The 26,811-nt window shown below is 40.9% G+C and overlaps 1 protein-coding gene and 1 non-coding gene across 2 annotated transcripts in view; one reads left to right on the forward strand and one right to left on the reverse strand.

The window, feature by feature from the left end:
* The first annotated feature begins 228 nt into the window (after window positions 1-228).
* kcnh5b (potassium voltage-gated channel, subfamily H (eag-related), member 5b) overlaps window positions 229-26,811 on the forward strand; it is an 81,322-nt gene continuing 54,739 nt past the window's right edge. Inside the window, exons 1-6 of the mRNA XM_007903885.2 lie at window positions 229-301; window positions 11,342-11,465; window positions 15,426-15,532; window positions 18,632-18,760; window positions 22,933-23,048; window positions 24,080-24,472. Coding sequence (XP_007902076.1) covers window positions 229-301; window positions 11,342-11,465; window positions 15,426-15,532; window positions 18,632-18,760; window positions 22,933-23,048; window positions 24,080-24,472 — 942 coding nt within the window. The remainder of the gene's footprint in view (window positions 302-11,341; window positions 11,466-15,425; window positions 15,533-18,631; window positions 18,761-22,932; window positions 23,049-24,079; window positions 24,473-26,811) is intronic.
* On the reverse strand, window positions 19,570-19,641 carry trnav-uac. Its single transcript has one exon. It is a non-coding gene; the product is annotated as a tRNA-Val (tRNA).

A 26,811-nucleotide genomic window follows, 5' to 3' on the forward strand; every position in this document is an offset into this window, starting at 1 on the left:
CCCTATCGAGTTGCAAAGCAGTAGCAGCAGTGTTGGTGGTGGTGGTGGTGCTGCTGCTGATGATGATGGTGATGATGATGATGATGATGTCCCAACAGCGAGAGCAGCCGCCGCGGCTCCAGCCTCAGCCTCAGCCTCAGCACCAGCGCTGTCTGCCATGATCCGGTGGCCATCCATCACTGACCGTCTGCCCGCGTCCCCCCACACCCGGCGCTGTGCAACCCCACGATGCCCGGTGGAAAAAGAGGGCTGGTGGCACCGCAGAACACTTTTTTGGAGAATATTGTCCGGCGATCAAGCGGTGAGTCCAGGTCCCAGATCCAGGGTCCCAGGTCCCAGGTCCCAGGTCCAGGGTCCCAGATCCAGGGTCCCAGGTCCCAGTCCCAGGTCCCAGGTCCAGGTCCCAGTCCCAGGTCCAGGGTCCCAGGTCCCAGGGTCCCAGGTCCAGGGTCCCAGGTCCCAGGTCCAGGGTCCCAGGTCCAGGGTCCCAGGTCCAGGGTCCCAGTTCCAGGTCCCAGGTCCCAGGGTCCCAGTCCCAGGTCCAGGGTCCCAGGTCCCAGTCCCAGGTCCAGGGTCCCAGTCCCAGGTCCAGGGTCCCAGTCCCAGGTCCAGGTCCAGCACTTTTTCCTGTGCATTCAGTTCAATCCGAGAGCCCGTGCGTGCACTTTACTTGTGTTATTCTCTGGGGTGTGTACGGGGTGTGTAGCAGCTCTGCTACTGTAAGGCTAAGTCTGTGATGTTGCATTAATTACCTTTGCAAAGTCCTGTTAGAATAGGACCTGGTGTGTGTGTGTGTGTGTGTGTGTGTCCCACCCCACCCCGGGTCTGTGGATCATAATTTAGTGCTGATCTCTGGTTTCTCATCTCGTTTTAGATGGGTTATTTTTTTGGGGGGTGGGTGGGGGAGGGAGGGGGGTAGTTGGTGGGAGAGATGGTCCAACACATCTTCTTTTGCAAAGGAGTTAACACCGTTAGAAAAGATGCGCTCGTTAAGTCCAAGCGCCCGACTGTGATGTGCCCCAAGTCGTTCGGGTTTAACCCTCTGTGGGGGAAAGAATATGTGTGAGAGAGAGAGAGAGAGAGAGAGTTCTTTTATCAAAGTGTGTAAGTGGATGAAGTGAGATGTTAAACTCCCTCTCCCCCCCCACACACACACGGTTAAAGCTGCAGGTGGTAAATATAATGTGATCCAAACTGACCTATATATATCGTTACAGTATATATTATTATACTGTACCACTTGTGTTTCGTTGTGTTGTGTTGTGCATTGCATTGCATGTCTTTAAGTTTCAACTGATCGCAGGAACAAGTCAGAGAGGAGGGATTTAACACAGCAGAGCGTGGAGGTGTTAGATATCACTGCATGTCAATTCTAATCGATATATACATATAGATACATACATACAACATACATACATATACATACATGCAGTTTTGCACAGCGCTTGTCAGTCAGTAAAGGTGATGCTGCTTCAAGGAAGATGCTGAACACTTAATGTCTCGGAAGTGCCTTTTGCTCAGTGGGTAGAAAGATGACACAGATTCAGCACTGAGTGTTTTGTTGCGAACTCTTTCACTGAGGACTTGTTCTCCTCTGGTCAGGAACCAGCAAATGAGACATTGGGATGAGATTGGGATTCATTACTGTCTCACCTTTGCAATATCCCCAGTTACTGGTGTGCTTGCGATTCAAAGGCAGTTCCATATCACACACACACATATATATATATATAACGTATAAAATATATCATATTATATGTTTATATGTAATATGAACATTTCGGATAAAGCAGAGCTCAAAATGACGCTGAGATAACGATAGGATAAGACAGTTATTTTGGTCCTGGGTACAGGTTATGTTGGCAGCAGGTAGAAACTTTATCAACTGTAGCGTACATGCTGTAACCCAAGGTTATCCAAAACTTTTAGTGGTTTGCCCATTTGGTTAGTGTGGGTTTGAGTTCATTTGCAAACCACAGCTGCTTACTTTCGCAGTGGACTGCATTGGATGGATGGATGGGGAGGGGGGTGGGTGGGGGGGTGACTGATTAATAATATTTCATAGGTGCTGCCTTGCTGGGAAACTAACAGATAATGCTTGTGAGAAATAGCAAGAGGAGGCATTGCAAGTCATAAACTGACAACCCCTTAAAATGATATTATATTATTCTGATTGCATGATTCACACCAGGGCTGGGGAGGGAGTCTGGAAGTGTGGGTGGGAGTGTGTGTTTGGGGTGGGGGGGGGGGTTGAAGGGAACAAGGGAAACAGGTCATCCTAAATAAGAATGTGTACCGTTATCATTCCTCACCCACTTATTTTTAAGTCCAATATTTCCTCAGCAGTTGGACAGAATTCTGAAGCCAAGATAAACTTGAGCAGGAAGGTTGGCTCTGTTATTGTGGGGGTTATTCTCCAGTCCTGATCGTCCATAATATTATAGTATAATAATAATAATAATAATAATAAGAAGAAGAAGAATCCTTGCACGTTGGCTTAGATGGAACTTAGCCCTAGTTTTGGAGACACACACTCTCCATTGCACTTAACCCTCGATTCCCCAGGAACCAGCACAGCAGTGGTAAAAGATAAAAGTCGACGTCGCATCCGTAAAAACGAAGGCAAATTTTGCATCGAATGCACTCCCAACACAGCAGTAGACAACAGGCAGTTTGCAAAGCGAAGCAAAACCCCCACACACACAGACTCACTGTGCACACTTTATTGCTGCAAGACTCGACTCTGAGACACATCAAGCGTTGAATTGAAAGCTCCCAGACTGAGAGCAATCACAAACCTGATATTGCCAGTTATAAATTGTGCAGTAAATAATTATGGGGGTTGGGGGGGTGGGGGGATGTTCCTGAACGTTGAGGGTGAAATTATAGGCTAGAGAAAAAAAAGGACTGCACACTTTGCACAAGTTATGTGCCACAGTTGAGAGTGTTGGCTGGTTAGGGGAGCAGTTGATTTCAGTGGCTGAAGGTATTTGGAAGCTGATGGAACTGGTGTTCAGGTTCTGATGGGTGTGATGGTTCTTGGCATTTCCCTAACTCTCCCCCCCCTCCCACTCTACCCCCAGGGAGTCCCCCAATTTCCCCCATTACCCAGCTCTGCAATCAGCACAGACCTGCGTCCTGGAGAAGAACAGTACAGTCGAGATTGGACAACCCTACTCTGGAGATATTTTTCCTACCATTATGAGTCGCTGTTACTCCTCACTCACTGGCAATTTTCTCTCCCCCACTCATTCCAGCCGAGCAATCACTCACTCACTCATCCACCCCTCCCCTCTCCCTAACACCTCTGTGGACAAACTGAACCACACAATACTGCAGATTATGGGATTGCTCATCTCGTTTGTGTGACAATCTGCAGATGACATCTCAATAGCACCATGTTAACAGGCACTGCTATTCTATCAGCAAGGCAAGACAGCCTCACTGTAAAGGACTACGTTTGCTTTTCAGCAGCCCCATCAGCTCTGCAATGCTCTGCATCAGTAATATTTCACTTTCCGGGAGGGTAATAAGGCCTTAAAAAAGATGATTTGGTCGATCAATCCATGACTGTTTGTGGGGTCCACTGCTGTGCGCAATTGGCTGGTGCATTTCGCCCACCAAATATACAATCAATTCACTTTACGGTTTAACCTGTGAAGCGCTTTGAGACGTCTCGAAGACGTGATGAGGCACTACATCAAATGCAAGGATTATTATTAGTAGTACTACTGCTGTACAAATGTACTATCATTGGGAACCTGCTGAAGATGGCCCAGGGTTTATTTTATGACTTCACGCTCCTTTAGGGGATGATCCAACTTCTTATTGAGATTGAGGAGGTCAGAGAGAGACCTGAGGTCAGTGTGGGACAGGATGGGACACCTCATGATTGTAGCAGTGCTGTTTTATACTTTTATGCTGTTTTAGATTGTTACATGGGAGAGTGCAAAAAACATGCAAATAAATTATCATGAAATAATTATTATTATTATCAATAACTGATTTTAATTGTCGTTGTTGCTGAGGAGAAAGTCCTCTTGGATCCAGATTTCCTCTCTTTATGTAGGAATTCAGAGCATCTAGAATTTGGCAAATCCTTTAAACAAAGCCTTGATTTTGAATTCAGTCATCTGTAAATTATTTTAAGAGCTACAGAAAAACAGCTTCAAAGTTAAGACTTGAATGGAACAATTTGCCAATTTCTGGAGGCTCTGAAATGCTGCATCAATGGAGTAAATCGAGACCCAAGTGGAATCTCTCCACATATGTTTGCCAACAGATGTTGCGGAGGATGCTAGAAACTGTAATTCAAACTTAGTGTCCAGCTGATGCTTCTAAACCAATTTGGCTGTGCTATTGCTGCTTAAATTATGACTTCATCAGAAACTGGGGACTAGATGACACTCTTTTCCTAGCGCCCTTTACTCTATATATAGAATCCTTTTGCAATGATCAAAATCTTCCAGCTGGCAAAGAAATTCACTGAAGTTTGCTATTTGTAGTTTACCCCCTATCCAGTGGGTATTCCCACAGCAACCGAAGTGTCAGCCTCTCTTTCTCTGTTTTCTTGTGGACTGCCAGTTTAAAAACAATTCAGGCTGGAACTTTTTGGCTGAGCCTTCACCAAACTGATCAAATAAAAATAATAGTGATTGTCCACTTTTAATGGTGGCTCTGAACCATTAAATTAAATTCCAAGACAGGAATTTTCCGAAGTAAGATATCCTAAAATGCCTTTTTTTTGGTCAGTCGCTAAATTCAGGTGCCGTTGAGATATGGCTCAGATATGGCGTTTTGCCCACAAAATTTACAGTCAATTCACTTTACAGTATATTCTGTGAAACACTTTGAGACGTCGCGAAGACGTGATAAGGCGCTATATCAAATACAAGGATTATTATTATCATTCTCAGTCAGTCATTCTTTGTTAGGAAGGCTCATTCCATTTCACACCAAAATTTATCAAGAGGAGTCTCATTATTTTACAAGAATAAAATAGAACAATATATACATCAAGTTGAACAAGGGTAAGGTTCATGCACAAATGCATTTGTTTGAAAATTATTATAGTACTCTGTTTGCTAAGGAAGTGACATTTGGTAGCAGAGTTGCTGTCCTCGAATGCACAATGAAAGGAGTTGCTAGTAATGCTAGAAATCTGAAAATATACATATGTTCATGACACGTTGATCAGCATCTAAAAGAGGGGTTCATGTTTTAAATTTGATGCTTCACCAGAATAGATGAAAAGACAAGTGAAAATCACGACAAAGAGAGAAATAGTTGTTCTGATGAATGATTGCATTTAAAATGTCAAACCGCTAATCCTTCAGATGCTCATTGACCTGCTGTGTGTTTCCAGGAGTTTCTGGTTTTACTTTAATGTTGGTTTTCGCATGGAGCTCCACAAAGCTCAGTTGCTACACAAATCTATATTTATTCTTCCCTTTAATAAATGCTGCTTCAATAGCTTTAAAATATGTGCAAAATGAGACTCTCGGCTAAGGTTTCTCCTCCCTAATAATGTAATTTATATTTCTATGTTTAGAAAATTATTCAAATTTGGATAATGTGTTTTCCCTAGGAGCAGAATGATTATTCCCTCCAAGTCTTTTAATGAGACAATTTAAATTATTCTGCATCTTTAATGAGTACAGTATTTGAAACATCCTGGTCCAAATGACTGTGATGTTTGGGTATATATATATATATATAGAGAGAGAGAGAGAGAGAGAGAGAGAGAGAGAAGTGTCATCTGGTTCAGTTGGTAGCACTCTTGCCTCTAAGTCAGAAGGTTGTGGGTTCAAGCCCCACACGAGGACTTAAAAATAAAAATTGGTCATTTTCAATCTCCGACTGTTTGTGGGACATTGCTGTGCGCAATTGGCTGCCGCGTTCGCCCACAAATATACAGTCAATTCACTTTACAGTGTGTTCTGTGAAGCGCTTTGGGACGTCCTCCCGACGTGAAAGCGCTATATCAAATGCAAGGATTATTATTATTATTATTATTAAAGCTCACAGTCTAGGCTGACACTCCAATGCACTACTGGGAGTGCATTGGATTGTTGGAGGAGCCTAGTCTCCTTAAGCACCCAGCACATTGAATGATTGAGTTTATAAGCTATTAAGATGAACCTTGCCTATTTCCTTACACAGTTTATTGAGGATTTCTTAGTGTAGCGCTTCTCATCAAGGTGGCCCAAAGACATTTAAATCTTTGAGTGTCCTCATAAAACATGTCTTGGTGATCACTATATCTAAATGACACAACAAACAGCAGCCTCTAGATTTGGCAGCTAAGACCATGATGGATTTTGAGCCAGTTTCGTGTCATGGTTTATGATATTGGACAGCTGTAGGATGGCAACACGCAGTTCCAACTATTATTTTATTCCGATTCTTCCTGACCTCCTTTGTTCTTAACTCAGTAGCTAAATGAGACCTGAAGGAATTGTCTTGCAAGCGAGACACCTGGGTTCAATTCCAGGCAGAGGGCGAAACCTTGGGCAAGTTTCCTTACTCCACACGCCTAATAATAATAATCCCTCCAAAAAAAACAAAACAATAATAAATTAGTCATTTTCAATCCATGACTGTTTGTGGGACACTGCTGTGAGCAATTGGCTGCCACATTTCGCCCACAAATATACGGTCAATTCATTTTACAGTATATTCTGTGAAGCGCTTTGAGACGTCTGGAAGATGTGAAAACCGCTATAGCAAATGCAAGGATTATTATTATTATTATTATTATTATTGTCTGCAATATCTCACCCGTGAGAGTTAATCTCTCATGTTTCTTTGTGTTTGTGACTCTGTAACACAATCTTTTGTTTCCTTACCACCGTGGAATACAATGAAATGCCAGATTAAAAGCGATAAATTTTATGTTTAGATTCGGATTGAATTTCAAGGAAGAGTCCAAAATAATATTTGAAAAACAAATGCCGTATAATTATGTCGGTTTTTATTCTGGTGCAATTAAAGGCATGGGCAAAGAATTTGAAGCTGTTATGAGTTTTTGAATTAACGTGGAATCATCTATTGTGGCATTATTTGTATAGGCATCAAATACCAAAAATGAATGACCTTATTGGCTAACCACGCATTAAGAGCTCAGTGTAAATTGGCAGTAGTTCAGTTTGCTCATTTGTTTGAGGTGCAAATATATCTACGATCAAAACGTCTTTGTGACTGAGAATTTGAAAGCCCTGGAACATTCCCTTTGGTTCACTGGTTCAACGCAAGTTACAATAATATGCAACTTTGAATTCCATAGCATGTAGTGCTGAAACGCTGTGACGATAAGACTATCAAACAAATAAGTCATGGTGAAATCCAGAACATCGACAATAAAGAGAAACATTAACACAAAAGAACAAGGATCTAAGAAGTCAGGTGCGCACCACTGAATAATGTGACGTTCTAATATGCATTGGAATATTTTCCCAGTTATTTCAGATGGCAGTATTTTAAAGAGAGACTTATTTAGTAAGAGAATGCTTTTCAGAATTGCCGTTTGTTTTGTTTGTCAAGCCACGTTGCTATCATTCACTCCAGGAAGCTTACCTGAGTAAAGGGAACTAAATGTTTGAAGGGCGCCAATGTAAATTCAAGTTGTTGTTGTTTAAGGCCAATATTTCGACATTTAAACAATCAAAACCTTCTTTAATTTGGAAGCCAGTTTTTCACGGTTCTTAAACTGGCAGGTTTGACCTCAGTTTAACAGCAATTGGGGACTAGGCTTAACATTTCATCCGAAGGACAGCATCTCCGACAATGCAACACACCCCCAGCATTGCATTGGAGTGTCAGCCTAATTTATGTGAGTTCAAAGTGCTGTCGTTGGGCTTGAACCCACAACCTTCTGACTCAGGGCTACCAACTGAGCCAGGCTGATGTATAAAAGATCAGGCTGACACGTAAAAGTACAGTAGATAGTTTGAAGATTCTTTCCAACTCTACGAAGACTAGAAGACATTTGCAGCCAAATAAAAAAAGATTAAGCAAGTTTTATTTTATTCCAAGAACATGAAAAAAATAAAACTGTTCAGCCGTCTGTGCATTTTCCCAACACTAATTTATAACATCTGTTGTAAATAAGCATAATATTCTTGATCTAAACATGTTCTAATGAAGGTTCATTGCTCAGATGTAGCAGCTAATACTCATGCTATTAAGAATAGTTGAAATGAAATTCAAACGTTAACCCAAGTGCAGTTTTACTTAAAGGAGTAGTTGCTTATGGGGGAGGAAATGCTTTCAAAAAAATGCTTTGAAAAAAAGTTTTAAATAAGTTGGTTACTCAATCCATGACTGTCTGTAGGACACTGCCGTGCGCAACTGGCTGCCTTGTTTCGCCCACAAAATATACAGTCAATTCACTTACAGTATATTCTGTGAAGCGCTTTGAAACTCTCAAAGACGTGATAAGGCACTATATCAAATGTAAGGATTATCATTAGTATTTATGCGGGCCCAAACGTCAGTTTCATTAATAAACTGTTGTCTGCGAGGATTGATCACCCACTGAACGCCTCAGGCCATCATTCAGCAAAGGATCTAGGAATGAAAGCTAATGACAATTTGCCTCATCAAATGGGGGGTGTTACTTTGACAGCAGAAAAGAGCGTTTCACAAAATTGTATTATAACAATCATTCAATTACTGCAATCCCCAATGTTGCAACTATGGTGATTCCTTCCACTAATGATCCCATTTGATAATTCACCTTTTTTTTGTTTGGCTTTATTGGTGACTGGCCTACTTAGGTCGTCTTTGTAATGCAAATAAAGTAATGATTTGTAAACAACAGCTATTATCCCCTGTAAGTGGATGAATAATTCACTGAAAATGCACACTGCATCTGAAGAAACGTTACAAAAAAAATATTTGGCTGCTACACAATGCTTTGCACCATAGACTATTCCATATACTGCATTGATTAAGGTTGAAACCCCTTTTGAGTATGACGATTAGTGAAGTACAACATCTACCATGTGCCTGGGAGAGATAACTGAATACATCAACCTGATATTGAACATGACAGTTCTATTTTAGGCTGCTTTTCGCACAGTATTTTCAAAGGATCTCATATATCTTTGATTAGTTTTTTTTTAAATGTTGAAAGTGCACTAAAAATATCACTGTTTGAGAATGGATGGTGGGAATATATCAGAATAGCAAATATTCCCCTGAGCTGCCATTGAGCTATTATCTACACCTTCCAATCTCTCTCTCTCTCTCTCTCTTCTCACTCCTCTCTCTTGCTCTGTATACGTTATATATTGCATTCTTGATTTCATTGACATCGCTACGGTTATTCCTTCAATAAACTTTCCACTCATACGCCCCATTCTGTACAGCCTTCCTTTTCCCTGAAACCTAAGATTCTCTTGCAAAAGCAAATTAGATAGATTTATTTCAGGAAATAATATTGTGGGATACAGTATGTAGTTTGGGCCATGACTTGTGCCTGTGTGATTTCACGTCCTTCCGACGTGAAAGGCGCTATGCAAATGTAATCTTGTTGTTGTTGTTAGAGCTCTTCACATTGACAGGGTTGGACAGTGAGGGAGGGAGAAGAGAATTGGGTAGGGGCATGGGGAGAGAAGGAGGAGTTGACTATAGAGTCAAAGAGGTAGGTCTTTAAGTGGCCAGTATCATCAAAAAATGATCTCAGAGTGAAATACTGTGCTTTTCATCTGCAAAGCAACTGATCAAGTATTGCATTCAGTAAAATCAGTTACCTTGCTCTTGCCGCAACATTGTGTGAAGAGACCTACTTGAATTCACCTGGAGAGCCTAGCAGTTCGCCCAGCACAGGTTTTATTGAATAAGAAACAATTTCTCCATTGCAGAGCTATTCCTCTCTGTTAAACAGGAGACATCAAAATGATTATTCAATTAACATGAATTTGTACAAGAGTGGATTAGAACACAGGTCCTTATTGAATATAAATTCCTGCGTTGCAAGCATTACAGAGTCGATGCACTGTAACTGGACTTATGCCAAGAACGGTGAAGGGAGATGTGCACATAGGATGGAAGATAAATGCTACGTTATCAATGTATGCGGTGAACCCTGCCAAAACAGGCATTATTCAGACAGCACTAGTGCTATTAATTCATTGCTCATTTATCCAGCTATTTATCGTTTGCGAGCTAAGATCAGCAAACTGTTTAAAAGAAAAGAATACAGCTGCTATCAGTAACCCAATGCATGCGGTGCAGATTTGTTAGCCACAAACCACTGATCTCAGTGTTTCTTTCCTTCAGTTGCTGTATTCTGCCAGTTCTCCTGTAGTTGGTTCAGTATTTGCCTAATGCTTTTAGCTCCCTCCAACTTTTTTTCAGAGGCCACGAGGCAATCTGTTCCAGCCAAGACTGGGGCAAGCGTACAAGCGTAAGAGAGGGGAGATGACGGTGGATGTGTGAATGGGAGGTAGAGATTTCAGTCTGAATACATTGTAAGAAGATATATCAAAGGATTCTGTAGTATGATCTGACTGGGAACAGCTGTTCTGTTCCAGTGGAATTAGCAGATTAAAAGACTTTAAGCAGAGACCAGCCTGGTATATTTTTCATCTTGGCTTTATTATTCACAAATGACAAATCATCCAAATGACGGAAACTGTCCTGTGTAACCTTTTGCTTGTTGAATTTATTGGACACCAAGGATCATTTTAACATAATTTTATAACCCGATATTATACAAAATCTGCTTTTAAAGACAAAGTAATAGTGATAGTTTTTGAACACCTAAAGGGACACACATGTTACTGGCAAACAGAAGAACACACTTACAATGGCGTTGGTTTAGTAAGGATATTTGATAAAAAGCAATGTTTTGTTCACCTTAGGAGAGACTTTTACAGTAAAATGTCCTGGTACAATTTGCTGCTTACATTTTATAAATATGTATTTTCTGAACATAGATGATTATTTATGAAGGGAAAGTCGTTGAAACATGACTCTGCTTCTACCAATCCCCTGGGTTCAATATTTAGCAGTAATCATGAAATGACAAGAATTTACATATTGTGTAAAAAGACCAGACTTGAGGGTGTAGCTTATAAAAGCACCCGGGGGCATGATACTACATTAAGTAGCAAAACATCCAAATGAAATAATATAATAATCCATTTATACCACATTTGCCTGCATATTTATCACGCATTCCTTTAATATCCAAACACTGAGCTGAAACAAAATACAAATAATACTAATAATAATCCTTGCATTTGATGTAGAACTTTATCATGTCTTCGAGATATCTCAAAGCGCTTCACAGAATATGCTTTGTTTTAACGTGCGACTATTTGTCTATTTGCAGAGACAAGTTTCCTAGTTGGAAATGCTCAGATTGTGGACTGGCCAGTAGTTTACAGTAATGACGGATTTTGCAAACTGTCTGGATATCATCGGGCTGAAGTGATGCAGAAAAGCAGCACCTGCAGGTAAACAGAATATTATTTTTTACGCATTGAATTGCGACTGAAGATTCAGTTATACAAAAAAACTTTTATCAGCAATTAATAAAGTGTCAATTTCTTAGATCGGGTTTGGGATAGTGCCTTCTTGGTCACATTCAGTCTAGGTAAACTTTTAATAATAAATAAAAACAGAAGTCGCTGGGAACACTCAGCAGGTCAGGCAGCATCTATGGGGAGAGGAAAGTGAGTTTAAGGACGATGACCTTTTGTCAGCACATTCGTCATTCATTGATAGTAAAATAAGATTGTGGGATAAATAAACAGGAAAAGAGATTATATCAACAATAGTAAACGTTTTTGATTGAATGTTGTACAGTATTTTCATGTCTGTGTTGACACACATATCACACATATGATACACACTGGATACGTGCGCATTGGTGAGGTTCGATTGTACATTTCACACTATTTCCTGGATCACTGAATGCTGAGATGAGGAAAACGTGCATTTTCCCATCACATGTAAAAATAGGTGAAGTGCCAAGGAGATGATCGTATCACAAGTGCTGCAATACAGGAGCAGTTAACAGCTGAAGATTCGAGATATTATTGCAGACAGAATAGCTCAGAAAAATGACAGCAGGAAAATAACCATATTTAGCAATCAGATTTCATCCTATGTATTGACATGTCCAGGTAAATTTCAATCTCCCTGGGCAAGACATTTTTTATATTGAAAAAAGATTGCAGCACACATACTATGAGTTCCTATCATTATGTGTTGCCATGGAGAGACTTTGAGCAGAAGCCACATGCATATTTTTCTTGGCTTTACCTGGAATTGTACCCGAATAAAAATAAGGACCCTTATTCCCGTTCGAATTTCACAAGGAAGACTGTTTTATGCGTTTTTGGAACATTTGGTAACAGTTGATTTCTTGAACCAAATTTCATCCAATCATTATTTTTAAATAAACGACTGACAGTCCACACATCTAAAATCACTGTTGCTATGATTTCACCTCCTGATTGGTATATGTACCTCTTTTTTTCTCCAAGAATAGCAAATTCCAGCAATATTGTTTAGACAGAAGAAAATGCAAAAATGTGCCCTATCACCTTTCGCAGCTCAATAAAATTATGAATTTAAATAGGAGGAGAAAATTATACTTTTCTTATTCAAACACTTCCCTGGAAGAAAAAATAGAATATATTACGTGCCTTGAGAGACCCTTGCAGCATAAATTGCACTGAACGGATTTGTCCAAAGGTTCTCTCAACAATTTGTTTAGCTGTTTAAACACAGCATTAAGATTCAGTGCTGCAGCAAAACAATTGAAACACATGGAATATCTCACCATTCAGAATGCCTCTGGGAGTTCCTAACAGTTATTGAAAAAACTTATGGAAGAAACAATGGCATGTGGCTCCAGGCGAAACATAAAATTTCTTTGAAATATTCTTTCCTAGCATGGCTCAGTGACCCCGTAGTTAAACAATAACATCAGGTTAATGAACCTCCCAGTCCCATTGGGAATGTAAATGAGTTGACAGTTCTATTCTTGTAGATCCCAACTTTATTGTTCATGAAGCTGCTTGGCTCCTTTCCTGAACAAAAGTAGAAATTGCCTTTATTGCCACACTTTGACCGGTGAACATCAGCTTTAAATAGCAGTTGTGCGGAGAATATTAGAAAGAAACAAATTGAGTTTTCAGAGCACCTTATCACTTTGAAGCATCTGAAAGTGTTTTACAGGTAACATTCTCGCCTGACTCCACTGGCTCTCTATCCTTCAGAGGATCCAATTCAAGATCCTGGTCCTCACCTACAAAGCCCTCCATGGCCTCACCCCACCCTACAACCTACTGCAACCATACTAACCCCCTACCAACCCGCCCGTTCCCTCCGCTCAGCCGGCTCCGGTCTGCTCCACGTCCCCCGACATACCCGCCACACCATTGGCGGGAGAGCCTTCAGCCACTCTGCCCCCAATCTCTGGAACTCCATCCCCCAATCACTCCGCCTCACCCACTCCTTAGCCTCCTTCAAGTCCCGCCTCAAGACCCTCCTCTACGACCTTGCCACCGGCCACCCCCCTTCCCCTCCCCTCCTTTCTCCCCCCCGACCCCAGCTCGGGTCTGAATGCTGTACACTGTCCAGTGCCTTGGGACATTCTCCCGATGTGAAAGGTGCTATACAAATGTAATCTTATTGTTGTTATTGTCAAGTGTAGTTCACTGGTTTTGTTGCAAATGCGACCAGGGAACATTGGTCCGCAGTAAGATCCCACAATCATGTGGTAAATGATCAGATAATCTGGAGTATTGCTGGCAAGGACACTGGGGGAAACTCACTTTCTTTCTCTGAGTAGTGTTATAGGATCTTCAATGTGCATCTGAACAAGCAGAAAGGACCTAAGTTTAACATCTCATATGAAAGGTAGTACAACAACATTTTTTCCTTTTATATAGCTCCTTACATGTCGGAAAGACGTCTCAAGGTGCTAATACCTTGCAATGCCGCACTTCTCTATTACTTAACGTGATTGTCAGGCTTATTTGCATAGGCACCATAATAGTAATAATACTCCTTACATTTGGTATAGCCCCTTTCATAGCATGTCCCAAAGAAATTCACAGGATATATATGCCATGAGCCTACATTTGCCTATATTATGTTTTGGTGCATTCACTACTTGGCATGCATAGGTGGTTGAAATGATTGTGAAGAGATTACTAATGTACAGTTTGTCACAGTTTATCCTCTGTAAGTCGATATCTGGATTTCAATCTCACGGCTCAGTTATTACCGTAAAGCAAAACATGTTCACTGGTGCAAAAATATTCATTTCTCCTTGCTGTATAACTAAGATGCTGTACATGATAAACACCAATGGCTGTATGGTAATAGTCACTAATTTACTGTTGTTGCCTTCATTTGAATACAGTACTTGAAAATCATTATACCTGGGAATGATGTAGTATTGTGTAGTATTGTTTTTGCTGGATGACTTGGTTTATATGAATCATTTAGTTCTCTTCTATTTCATGGTCCACTTGCTGGACTTATATAATCCTGGTAACATTTTAATTTGTCAGTTTTTTTTGTTAATACAGTAAAAATCACCAACTTTAGTTAAATTTAGTTAATAGAGAACAAATGGAAATGCAGGCTTCATTTCCCTAATGGTCTGTGTAATACTATGGCAGGTCCATTTTCAGCTTGATGACTGTCAGCTACTCTTTATTTTGTAAATATATCACTAATGTGGAGTTGAAAGGAAATGAGACGTGCAATATCGCATCCATCAATTCGGTCCCTCATGGAATCGGGATACGAGTCATTAGACTTTCAGATGATCCACTAATAGCTTATTACAGCAAGACTTAGATGTGTCCCTTTCCACATTTTATTCATACCTTATTATTATATCTTTGTGACATTGTTTGTTTTTCTATTGAGGGAGTGTGAATCCCATTTTCCCTTTGAGTGCAGTATGATCCCTTCCCCCCCTCCTCTCTCTCCCCCTGGCTTGGGGTCAGACTCCGCCACTGCCAAGGGCTCCAGGACTCTACCCCGTGTGAAAGGCGCTATGTAAATACAAATTGTTGTTGTTGTTGTTAGTTCCACAAGGATTGAGGTACAGTTCCACAGGTACGTCTGATACCTTCCCCAACCCGGGCTGTTTCTCATGCCCACTAATTGTGGATTCTAACAGTCGGTGAAGGCCTGGGAGTGTCACCGAGCCATTCAGCTGGAGATAATTCTTATTACGGAGAGAGGGAAGAAAATAACTCACAATTGGATTACAAATACGCTATCTTGAATGGGTCAAAGAATCCTTTATGTGGAGACTTACACCAGTAAAAAAAAGTCAACCAGTTGCTTTACAGTCTGGTGCAAATCTATCAAGGCTATGAATAGAACCTTGAAGTCAGCGATTACCCAAACCCGTGACATTTCCTTGTTTTTTTGCTTTCCAGTTTCATGTACGGCGAGCTAACAGACAGGAAGACCATTGAGAAGGTCAGACGGACGTTTGAGAACTATGAATCCAATTGCTTTGAGGTTCTTCTCTACAAAAAGAACAGTAAGTAAAACGAATCTAAGCTCAAATTCAAAATCCACTTTATTTCTCTTATTTTAAGCTTGATCAATCTGACACGGTGCCGATTGTTTCACATTTTTCTCTGATCACCTATTCAGAGAATTTAGTGTACTCTCTGAGTTTGATTTTTAAGACAATCTGTTAACATCATGCCTGTATTTATGTTATATGTTCGGAATATACTTTTACCTTCTAGGACACATCCTGGCCAAGGATGATTTAAAATAGTAGTAATAACCCTTGCATTTGATATAGCACCTTTTACGTTGAAAGGATGCCTCAAAACGCTTCACAGGATTCACTGTAGGTGAACCCAGCAGCCAATTTGCACATAGCAATGTCTCACAAACAGCCATGAAGTGAATGATAATTTCTATCTGGGGGATTGTTGGCTAGGACACATTTCCCACATTTAAACTGCCCATTGATAAATTTGGATTTGATCAGATTCCAAAGGTCTAATCCAAATCCATCCAAATAACATAGAGAGTCACTTGGCTCACGATATTCATAGAGTTGTGTGTTCTGATCTACTATTCCACTGCTGAGCCAGTCTGGTTTATTTTATCACTGCATGGGTTCTTTAGCCTATGGCTAATTTGCAAACTTATTTTGCTTTAGTGCACACTTACAAATGCTTTGTTAATGTTAAGTTAAAAGGCTTTTTGCATGAACAGATTGAAGAAAGGGTGGGGTGGGAGGGGAGGAATTAAAAAACAAGTCGAACTGTGTCTCTACATTACTGGCGAAGGTTTGTTTCAAATTAAAACTAGAAAGGAGAAGTGTTTCCCTTCTGAGATCCTATGGAAATTCAGAATAGCTAACTCTGCACACCTGAAACTGTGGTGCAAAAGTATATGGTGCTCAGACTTACAGAAGACCCTTCATAAACAGGTACATTGCCTCTGTAAACGCTCATCTTTTGCATGTGTGCATATATCATGTACCAAATGGTTGTGCAGCTGTCCTGCTTCTGATTGTTCATCTGTATCACTTAAGCTCGTTCTTTCAGTCATTCTGCTCTGCTGTTCCCTTGAACTCCTCCACTTTGCCCCCCTCTCCCCCTTCCTCCCTATCCTCAAATTCACCTCCAGAACTATCTCTTAGACTGCCACCTCCCCCGTTGACAGCCTGGTGTGTGAAGCAATTTGAGCTGTCCTTCCAATGACGAAAGGTGCTAATATAAATACAAGTAGTTGTTGTTCATTCATGCAGCATTGTTACCCGTTCATTTGTGCTGTGTTATGGAAAGAAGATTCATTGAATGTTATCTTGCTCATCCAGAAAGCTTCTTGTGGCTTTTGTTCATCCTTTTAGGGGTTGGGTGTTCTTTTTTTGTTTAAATAATTAAAGCTCTCATGGAATTTAGACAATTAAATTACCTTCTTGTACATCAAGATGCCACATTTTACTGTGCAGATAAAACACATTAATAATGTAAAAAAAAGCAACAGCTTCAACAATCATTTTAATCAGCGTACTGGCTTGAAAAGTTATGCTAAAAATATTTTCCCAATTTATCTCTAAGTTGCTGTAAAGATCAATTTAAATGTCTTTTCCATGACGTTGTCAGCATAAATACTGTTCCCGAATGTGTTTTGTTTTATTATAGTGCCAACATTGCAAAGTACCATCTTTTGGATGAGACATTAAATCTTGGCTCCGTCTGTCTGTTCAGGTGGACGTTAAAAATCCCTTGGTGTTATATGAAAAGAGAAGGGAGTTTCTCTCCTTTGTTTCTTGGCCAATAATCCCTCAAATTAAATTGGTCACTCACTCCATGGCTGTTTCCTTCAGTGGGTCAATGAATAACTGGAGGAATTTAAGGCAAAGTGGATAAGGACTGAGGCAAGAATGTTTTCTCACAGAGAAGGATCAGAATGCCCCCAGAATGTCAGAGATGAGCCATTTATTGAAGCGATTCAAGAAGGAGATTGGTAGGCTTTTGTGAAGTGTAGATATGTGAAGATATGACAAGAAGGCGGGGAAGTGGGAATAATGTTGCCATTAGTAATATGCCCTTTGTGAAGCAGACCATTGGCTTCCTTGTGTTCAGCCTGAAATACTATTGATCTCTCTTGTGGAAGTGCATAGCCTTGAGGTATTGTACTTGGGTGTCAGCCAATCTCCTAGATATTCCACCTAAACAATCTGCGGGAATGTTACCATCTTCAATGTTTTATTTCAGTATTGATGGAAATCGCTAGACCCAGTGCGAGCCCTCTTGACCATTTTAGGGCTGCAAACCAACAAAACTTAGCATTTACTTGCCCACAGGGGACTTTCTGTTGATATGAATACAGGGTTGATAACAAGTAGAGACATGTAAAAGCTACCAACAGGAACCATCCCTAATCCTTTCAACGGGAAAAAAATAAGTAAATCAGAAATGCGAGATTTGATTTACAGAAGTGCACAAAGTAAAACACGAATGGCAGAAAGCTGGAACTAATGATCTGAACCCAGTGTGAAAAAATATCAATATTACTTACTCTAACTCAGGGACAGCGAGAAAAGGGGGAGAGATGGAGTGAAAGAGAGAGAGAGAAAAAATGGATAGATTTCAGATAGTGTACATTAGACCTGGATCTAATACTAACACTATCTATTGGAAAATTTGGAGAAGGAAAATAAATTGAGTTCTTGAATGCACTTTGAAAGTCTTTATAGTTTATTATAAAAATCAACAGTAACTCATTAGTAGAACCATGCCTGGATATATTTTTGTGTGGTTTAGTGTCCATTTTTTCCAAAGTACACTGGTGTGTTTGTCTCTTTGGTGTACACCTCGATATCCAGTTAACTATCTGCAAAACACATGACAAAACAAATCACATTTTCTACCCTCCACAAAATATACAGTCGATTCACTTTACAGTGTATCCCGTGAAGCGCTTTGAGACGTCTCAAAACTGCGATAAGGCGCTATATTAAATGCAAAGATTATTATTATTATTATCATTACTAATGCATGCTGTGAGCCAGTCAGTTTTGATCACTGCTCTTCATGTTGATGAACGGACCACACCCGTAATACATTTGCAGACAAAGTTGTTCAACATGTCTTTCTTTTGTTGGCAGGAACGCCAGTCTGGTTCTACATGCAAATTGCACCTATAAGAAACGAACACGACAAGGTGGTGTTATTTTTATGCACTTTCAAAGACATTACAGTGTTCAAACAGCCCATTGAGGATGAATCAACGAAAGGTAATGTTTCACTCAGTCTCGCTGATGTAATGTATTTCTAACCAGTTTTCAGTTCAAGTACCCTGCCTATAGGATCAACGATGGTTGGTGTACGAGAGCAGCAATGATCTTGTGCAATGGAAGACTGTTGATAGTTGCAAAACACTGCATTAAGGGTTTATGTCTTTCCACATCCAATCAGAGATAATATACATCAAAGACATTCATATTGTTTTACTCAATGAACCACTTAAATCTCATATCCATCCTTAGTGTTAGTTAGCCTGCTTTTGAAGATTTTTTCTCCCTCAGCAGTGGTTGACGCTCATTTGCAGCCTAGCAACCGTTTTACTTTGTTCTATGCTAACGTCACCATCTAAGTGTTGTATAGAATATTTATGGTGCAGTGATTACAATCCCAGGAGTGTTTCCTCAAAGCACTTCCATTGACTGCGACCACAGTTTCATGCCGTGCACTGGCTTGTGTAAGAGCTCAATGTCCTGTAACAGAAGTCAATATTAAATGTGCGGTCAACGTAACAAGTAGATTTCAGTGCGAGGTTTTATTTCTGTCGTCGGAGTAATAATAATAATAATAATCCTTGCATTTGATATAGCGCTTTTCACGTCGGGAGGACGTCCCAAAGCGCTTCACAGAATATACTGTAAAGTGAATTGACTGTATATTTGTGGGCGAACGCGGCAGCCAATTGCGCACAGCAATGTCCCACAAACAGTCGTAGATTGAAAATGACCAATTTATTATTGTTTTTGGTTTTGGAGGGATTATTATTAGGCTCTGTGTGGAGTAAGGAAACTTGCCCAAGGTTTCGCCCTGCCTGGAATTGAACTCAGGTCTCTCGCTTGTAAAGCGAGTGCTCTAACCACTGAGCTACAGGACTCCACGTATTTGAGTATTTGAGTATCTCAAATACGTATCTCCAGTATTTGAGAGGCGAGATTTTGGATGGCCAAAACATTTTTTTTTGCAAAGAGATATTGGTAAGCATCACTACACAGCCACGGTACCTTATGTGACAGTAAGAATGACCTCACAACTGGAAGAGAGTGTATTACAGTTACATATCACTACTTGGTTCAGCAGCAATTCTACTTAAGTGAAAAACCTCAGAGATTCACACTGAGGTGCTGTTAGGATATTTATCTATGAAGCACATTAGCCTGAATAATATGTTGGATCCTTTGCTTTATGCAGGACGTTTGCTTTAGTGAGAGAGCAGAGACAGCCAGACTGGCTAGGATTGAAACCCAGATCATAGCGTTTGATGGATCTTGTCCTACCCTATCACCTGCATCACAGCTTTCTGAATCTGAACAGTATGTTAAGCTGCCTGCTAAAAATAGATTTCCAGGAAAATAATTAAGATTTTTCGATGCCCCTCCATAAATGAAATATCACTCCTTTATGGATTCCCACTTATTTCATCTCCTAAGGCTAAGTTCTGCCGTATTTCTTCCCAACACTCTAAGGACAGACATGTGAAAGTCTGCAATCCGCCGCAATGTTTGGCTGTGATTCTTTGCTTTCCTTAGATCACAAAAGTTTGCTGAGACCCAACGTTGTAGGAACCTTTGTGTTTCCTGAAGTATTTGATCACAAGATCACAAGATTGGTTCGTATGAAGGAGGCCCTTTGGTCCATCTGATTTCATCCCTCCAGAATACCCAACCTTCTGACTTCCCATCACAGTATCAAGCTGTTTTTTTAAATGAGTTCAGTATCCCAGCCTCAACCACTCTTCCTGGCAACCTGTTACAGTTGGTTAATGCAAGGATTATTATTTTGGCCTTTGGCCGTTCTTGTTTTTTTGTGTGCGTTATAGAGCAAAACTATTCTAATATACAACCGAATGCAATATTCTGCACCGAAAAGTAAGAGGAAACTGCGATGCAGTTCTGTGAATGGTCACAAGGAGATGAGCACGAGTAGGCTTGGCTGATTTCTTTTGATGTTGTCTCTCTTTGACCGTGCCTTCAGCTCCCCTCTCGACTCTCTTCCTCCTCCTCGCTCCCTCCCTTCCCTCCCCTCACCCTGACCATTTCCCCCCTCCTCTCTCCCTCCCTTCCCTCCCCTCACCCTGACCATTTCCCCCCTGCTCGGGTCATGACCCAACTGTGCAGCGCCTTGGGACGTCCTCCTGACGTGAAAGGCGCTCTATAAATGGAATCTTGTTGTTGTTGTTGTTGTTGTTGTTGTTGTTGTTGTTGTTGTTGTTGTTGTTGTTGTTGTTGTTGTTGTTGTTGTTGTTGTTGTTGTTGTTGTTGTGTTGTTGTTGTTGTTGTTGTTGTTGTTGTTGTTGTTGTTGTTGTTGTTGTTGTTGTTGTTGTTGTTGTTGTTGTTGTTGTTGTTGTTGTTGTTGTTGTTGTCTCCCTCCTGGTGGGGATGATTTGTGACTCCCCAATGTCTTAGCGGAGACACCAGGAATGTAAGCAGAAGGTCCCTCCATGTGTTAAGCCGACATGTCACCTCCTGCAGAGAGCGAAAGAACACCAGCAGTACAGAAAACCCTCTGTACACATGTCCTAGACACCAAAGCAAGATCCTACATCTCAAAGTATATTTATTAAAGAAGTGTACATTCTGGCAAGATGGAAAACCTGTGACACCAAACGCCTTGCAGAGATATTTGTTTTTGTCATTTAGTGTTGCAACTCTGACCAGAAGACTTCTGAAACCCTATGTTCCCTTCTCTTCTGCCCGATGTATGTGCCAGGTTTTCCCTTAAATAAATTGATGCTTTTCTGCTTCAACCATGGCTTCCAGCAGTGACTTGTGCTATGATGTGCTGTTGAATCTCATTAAAAAAGATTGCCGATTTTAGCGATCCTTGCACATCGTACAAAGCGGCTAAATATAGACCTAAACTATTTGTTCACCTTCCCTCTTGTGAGCTTGAGTCTGTTGTATAGTTGATGATGATAAAGATCCTGAATGATTCAATGAGATCTCCCCTGAGCCTTCCCTTCTCTCATTAGCGAACCATCGCTGTGTCATCTGTAAGTTGGTGCCATAGCGAGAGGTCGCACTTCATCTTGCCTATTAGAGGTATAACAAAGTTTGTCAGCTAATGGAGGCAAGAGGCTGTCTCACTCATTACCTAAGTAAAATTGATCGGATTCTGCTCACGGCTCTATCCACTCTCAGGCAGATGGATGTGTTTTATTGGATAGTCTGCGTCAGAACTGGGAAGAGCTAGTACTTTGATATTGGTAGCTTTTCCGGGCAGTGCAGGTTAGGAGACAGAGTTAGAGGAAATTACCCCCACCAAAAAGAAAAAAATTAAAGAAAGTTTCAAATCTCAGTTGTCACGATTGATCAGGGAGAACATAACAGAGAATCAAACGGTACAAATAAATAATTGACTCACTTCGTAATTTGGGTAGCTCTTTGTAGAAATTTCAATTTTTAAACAGCAACCGTTCCTTCTCCCTTTCCCAAAGTCCTGTCTGTCTCTCTCTATAATGTCTCATTAAAGCTGTAAAGCTTCCAAATATTTATCGAAGTGGAAAAAAAGCTCATTGCAGATGGTTTTGCTGTGCAGGGACGTGATAGTGGTCGGGTTTACAAGCCCCTACACAACTCAATTGCTCTACCTCTCCTTATAAAACTGACGCAGTAGTGGGGATGCAGACTCTTTTAACACGTATTATTTATGCTGGGAAGCTGGACACTAATGGGTAAAATATTAAAAGCAATATTATGAAAGAATGCAGGATAAAACACCAGCAAATTACATTTGTATAGCGTTTTTCGTGTGGCGAGGACGTCTCAAGGTGCTGAACAGTCAGGGATTTGCGCCCATGTTGCGGGCTGGGATCAGGAGAGGGGTGGATGGCAGAGAGAGTGGCGGTAGGAGGCTGACCGAAGGTGCAGTCGCAGAGGAAGGTCTTGAGAGAGGCTTTCAAGGAGGCAAGGGAGGGGACAAGACAAAGGGACTGTGGGATGGAGTTACAAAGCAGCAGCAGAGAAGCGGACAACGCTTATAAATCGGTCTTGATGTACGTCAATCTGAATTGTAACAGATTACATGTTCCCACTTTAAAGGTAAGCAGTGCTTCTGGTGGTATTGTGTTACGGCTGCTTTAGGCTTTGTCATAACTAATGTCACAAAAGTGTGGGTTGCTGGATTCGGTGGTTAACTGTGTCTTTTTTTTTCCTTGTTAAAAAAAAGGATGGACCAAATTTGCACGTCTAACACGAGCTCTGACGAACAGCCGAAGTGCGTTGCAGCAGTTGACTCCAATGAACAAATCCGATGGGGTCCACAAGCACTCTCGACTAGCAGAGGTGATTATTCCATGGAGTCCTGTAGCTCAGTAGTTAGACCACTCATCTCACAAGCGAGAGGACCCGGGTTCAATTCCCCATCAGGGTGAAACCTTAAGCAAGTTTCCTTACTCCACATGCCTCTGTTTACCCAGCAAAAGTAGGAACCCAGTTGTTAGTCGATTGGTGGATCGCTTTCTGGAGGTTAACATGTCAATGACGTTATAAGGTGCTATATCAAATGCAAGGATTATTATTACTATTATTCCACTTTCCACTCAGAAACCCTGGTCAATTTTGTTCTTTCAGGGAACCCAATTAAGACCATTAATCGCCTGCTAAGTCAACAATAATATCAAATAGTAAGTCCATTTTTATTCCTTACTGTCGCACAAAATCCAACTGTTGAACAAGCAACAATATCTGTGACCCTTGGGCTACACTCTTGGGCAACAGTGACTGAAGCTAAGTTGCATGGTGCCAAATAATTGTTCCTTTCCGTCCTCAGTCTCACATGGGCAGTAGTTTTGCTGGGAGAAATTGCCCGATGGTAATAAGAGCGAAAGCTGTTGCCCTTTGAGTGGTGTCAGCACATTAACCTTTTAGCCTCCATGGATAATATCCAGGCAACATCTTTAACATTAAAGGGAGACAGACACTCATAGTGCATTGTCTAATATACAAGGGCTCGGTCTATTTATCGCAGCCAGTTATTCCAGTCCTAGAATTTATTCGGACATTTGGGCACAGCTAGAGACAGGGTGAGGAACCTGTGACAATGGACCGTTAATGTGTCACCCAAGCTTTCACTTTAGATTAAGTGCTAAAATGTAATTTAATAATAATATTAATCCTTGCATTTGGTATAGTGCCTTGTCACATTGTCGAGACATCTCAAAGCCTTTGTAATTCATTGAGAACTTGAGCTGATTTTACGTTTTCACTAACCCGCTATGGTTTCTGTGCTGTAAATGTTCCGTGACTCAGTACAAGTTAAAGGTGAATGTAAAACTTTGAACCAAGGTCTTTCTTTACCTTGCTCCTTATTCTAGGTCCTGCAGTTGGGGTCGGACATCCTCCCTCAATACAAACAGGAAGCTCCAAAGACTCCTCCGCACATTATCCTGCACTACTGTGCGTTCAAAACCACCTGGGATTGGATCATCCTGATTTTAACCTTCTACACGGCCATCATGGTCCCCTACAATGTGTCCTTCAAGACAAAGCAGAACAACATTGCCTGGCTGGTGCTGGACAGCGTAGTGGATGTGATATTCCTAGTGGACATTGTGTTAAACTTCCACACCACTTTTGTGGGGCCTGGTGGGGAGGTAATATCTGATCCTAAACTGATACGAATGAACTACTTGAAGACCTGGTTCGTGATCGATCTGCTCTCCTGCTTACCCTACGACATCATCAATGCCTTCGAAAACGTGGATGAGGTAGGTTGATGATGTTTGCAGTATTAGCTCTCAGTCTGTTCGTCGCCTTTGCCTATCGCATGGAGCGCAAATGTTCTCCTCCCCCCCCACCCCACCCCACACTTCTGCAGAATCAACTATATATTCATGCACTTACTTAATTCAGCCATAATGCATAAGGTATCAATTTGTGTTCCGTCTGCAAAATATACAGTCTTCCCACTTTACAATATATTCTGTGAAGTGCTTTGAGACATTTCAACGATGTGATAGGCGCTATATCAAAGACAAGGATTTTTATTAATATTATTATTATAACTCCCTCCTGAAAGTCTACCTCTTCAACCCCACCTCTGGTCACCTCCCCTTCTCCCTTGCTCGGGGTCTGACTCTGTTATTGTGAAGCTGTCCAAGACATTATCCTGTGCAAAGGGCACTATGTAAAACATAGGTTGTTGCACACATACATCTGAGAATATGAAGCAAAGTGGTAAATTGTGCACATTGTATGTAATTACATGGTAACAACAACAAGAGGATTGTGCCTGGAGTGCGAATGATGAAAATCACATAATTCATATCCTGCTTTTTTTGTTAAAAAAATACAAGAGTGCTGTTGTAATCAGCCAGAAAATCATGGATATTCTTAGCAAGCAAACCGTTCTATTGATGGCCAGCGGGTAGCGACATTATATTACCTTACCGTTTTTATAGACCCTGCTTGATCCATGATTCCACGATTCCACGGCACCATTTTGCCCATAACCTTTCCTATTACTGTTAAAATTCATAGGAATTAGCTCCCATGATCATTATTATCTGAAGCAATGCCAAGTCTATTAGTGCCTTCATCACTGAAAGCTGTGGTACGGGAGTTTAAATGCCAAAGACTCCTCTCCTATGTTCCATTTGTGTATTATATATAAAGAAAGGTACATTTAGCAATGAGCTGTGTGGGGAAGTTACGTACATCCATTGGCCATTGTTTGGGTTAACATGCAGAGAGATTTTTGGGGCTAACTTGTGAGACAGTAACTTGTGCCGTTTACTAAATAATTGTCCATTATCTGGGGGGGAGGAGCGGGATCAATTGACCCATCTCTTTGAGAAGCGTCCCCTCACCCACCGAATACACACAGTCTCATTCCATCTCATGCATGTTTAGTCTCGGAGGAGAACTGAAATACATTAAGACCACAGAAAACTGAGGGCTTGTTTACAAGAGAAGTTCCAAGCCGAAATGAGGAGTAGGCTAGGAAGGAGCTTTCACATAGAGGCGAAACTTCAATCGGAGAATGAAGAAGATCAGACCTGCAAGTAGTAATCTAGCGTTCTTCTTTAATCTGCACACAAGCTTCAAATGGATCAAGTCACCTGAAAAATATGCTGCATCTCTGGCTTCTAACAATCCAACTTCTAAAGAATTTCTCCTGACTTCAATAGACTTCAATGCACGTGCTGTGTGACAGAGAGAGAGAGAGCGTTTATATTTATATCAGGCTTTAAGCGAAATCATTGGCCCATGAGATGGATTCCTGCATCCTTTACAGTTTCTATTCATTCTGCAACTGTTGTTTCCTGAACTGCCTCCTTGCCCAATTGCAGACTACTAGACTCTGGTGGATCTCTGAGCCCTTCTTACACACTTCTCTTAACAGGGCATCTACCTCAGTAACTGGTATTCAACACTCGGTCTAGAAATTGCGTTTAAAATATTTCTCAACTATTTCTCCTAACTACTCTTATAGATTACACTGACAAATTTACGTTCAGTTGCTGAACTTAGCAGTAAAATCCTGTGAAGCCCTTTGATGCGTCTTGAATCGAATGCAATGATTATTTTTATTATTATTATTATGTTCCAAAGTATTTTATGCAGGCCATCTGCTTAGGTTATGGATGAAATAGGTTTCATGGCCCGATCGCTAAAATTGCAGGAATGCAAACACTGCATTAGTCACAGAGAAAAAAAGTTAGGAGATTCCCAATGTTGGTAAAATAGATCCACCTAAAAGTTAACCTAAAGCTAGTGGTTCCTTTGAAGGGCGTTGAACTTCCCTGAAGCAAAATACAAACAAACAAAAGAGACCTTAAACTTAAGCAACGTGAATGCTATCACGATTTTATCTGTTCTCTGATGGATTCTACATTGGTACATGAGGTAAGTTGACCTCAAGCAGTTTGCTCTCAATTGCTATAATCACCGAGCCATAGTAATAGAGATGTTTTAGGAAACGAGACAAGCCAACAGCTTATGATCAGGAAACTTAACACCTCAGAACGTCACCAAAGATCAGACCATTTTTTAACCTTCTGATTTTGTTGTTGTTGTTCTAAGAACAGGCTGATAAGGTGTGATT

The sequence above is a fragment of the Callorhinchus milii genome, unplaced genomic scaffold (assembly GCF_018977255.1).
Source record: "Callorhinchus milii isolate IMCB2004 unplaced genomic scaffold, IMCB_Cmil_1.0 Scaffold9, whole genome shotgun sequence".
Classification (NCBI taxonomy): domain Eukaryota; kingdom Metazoa; phylum Chordata; class Chondrichthyes; order Chimaeriformes; family Callorhinchidae; genus Callorhinchus; species Callorhinchus milii.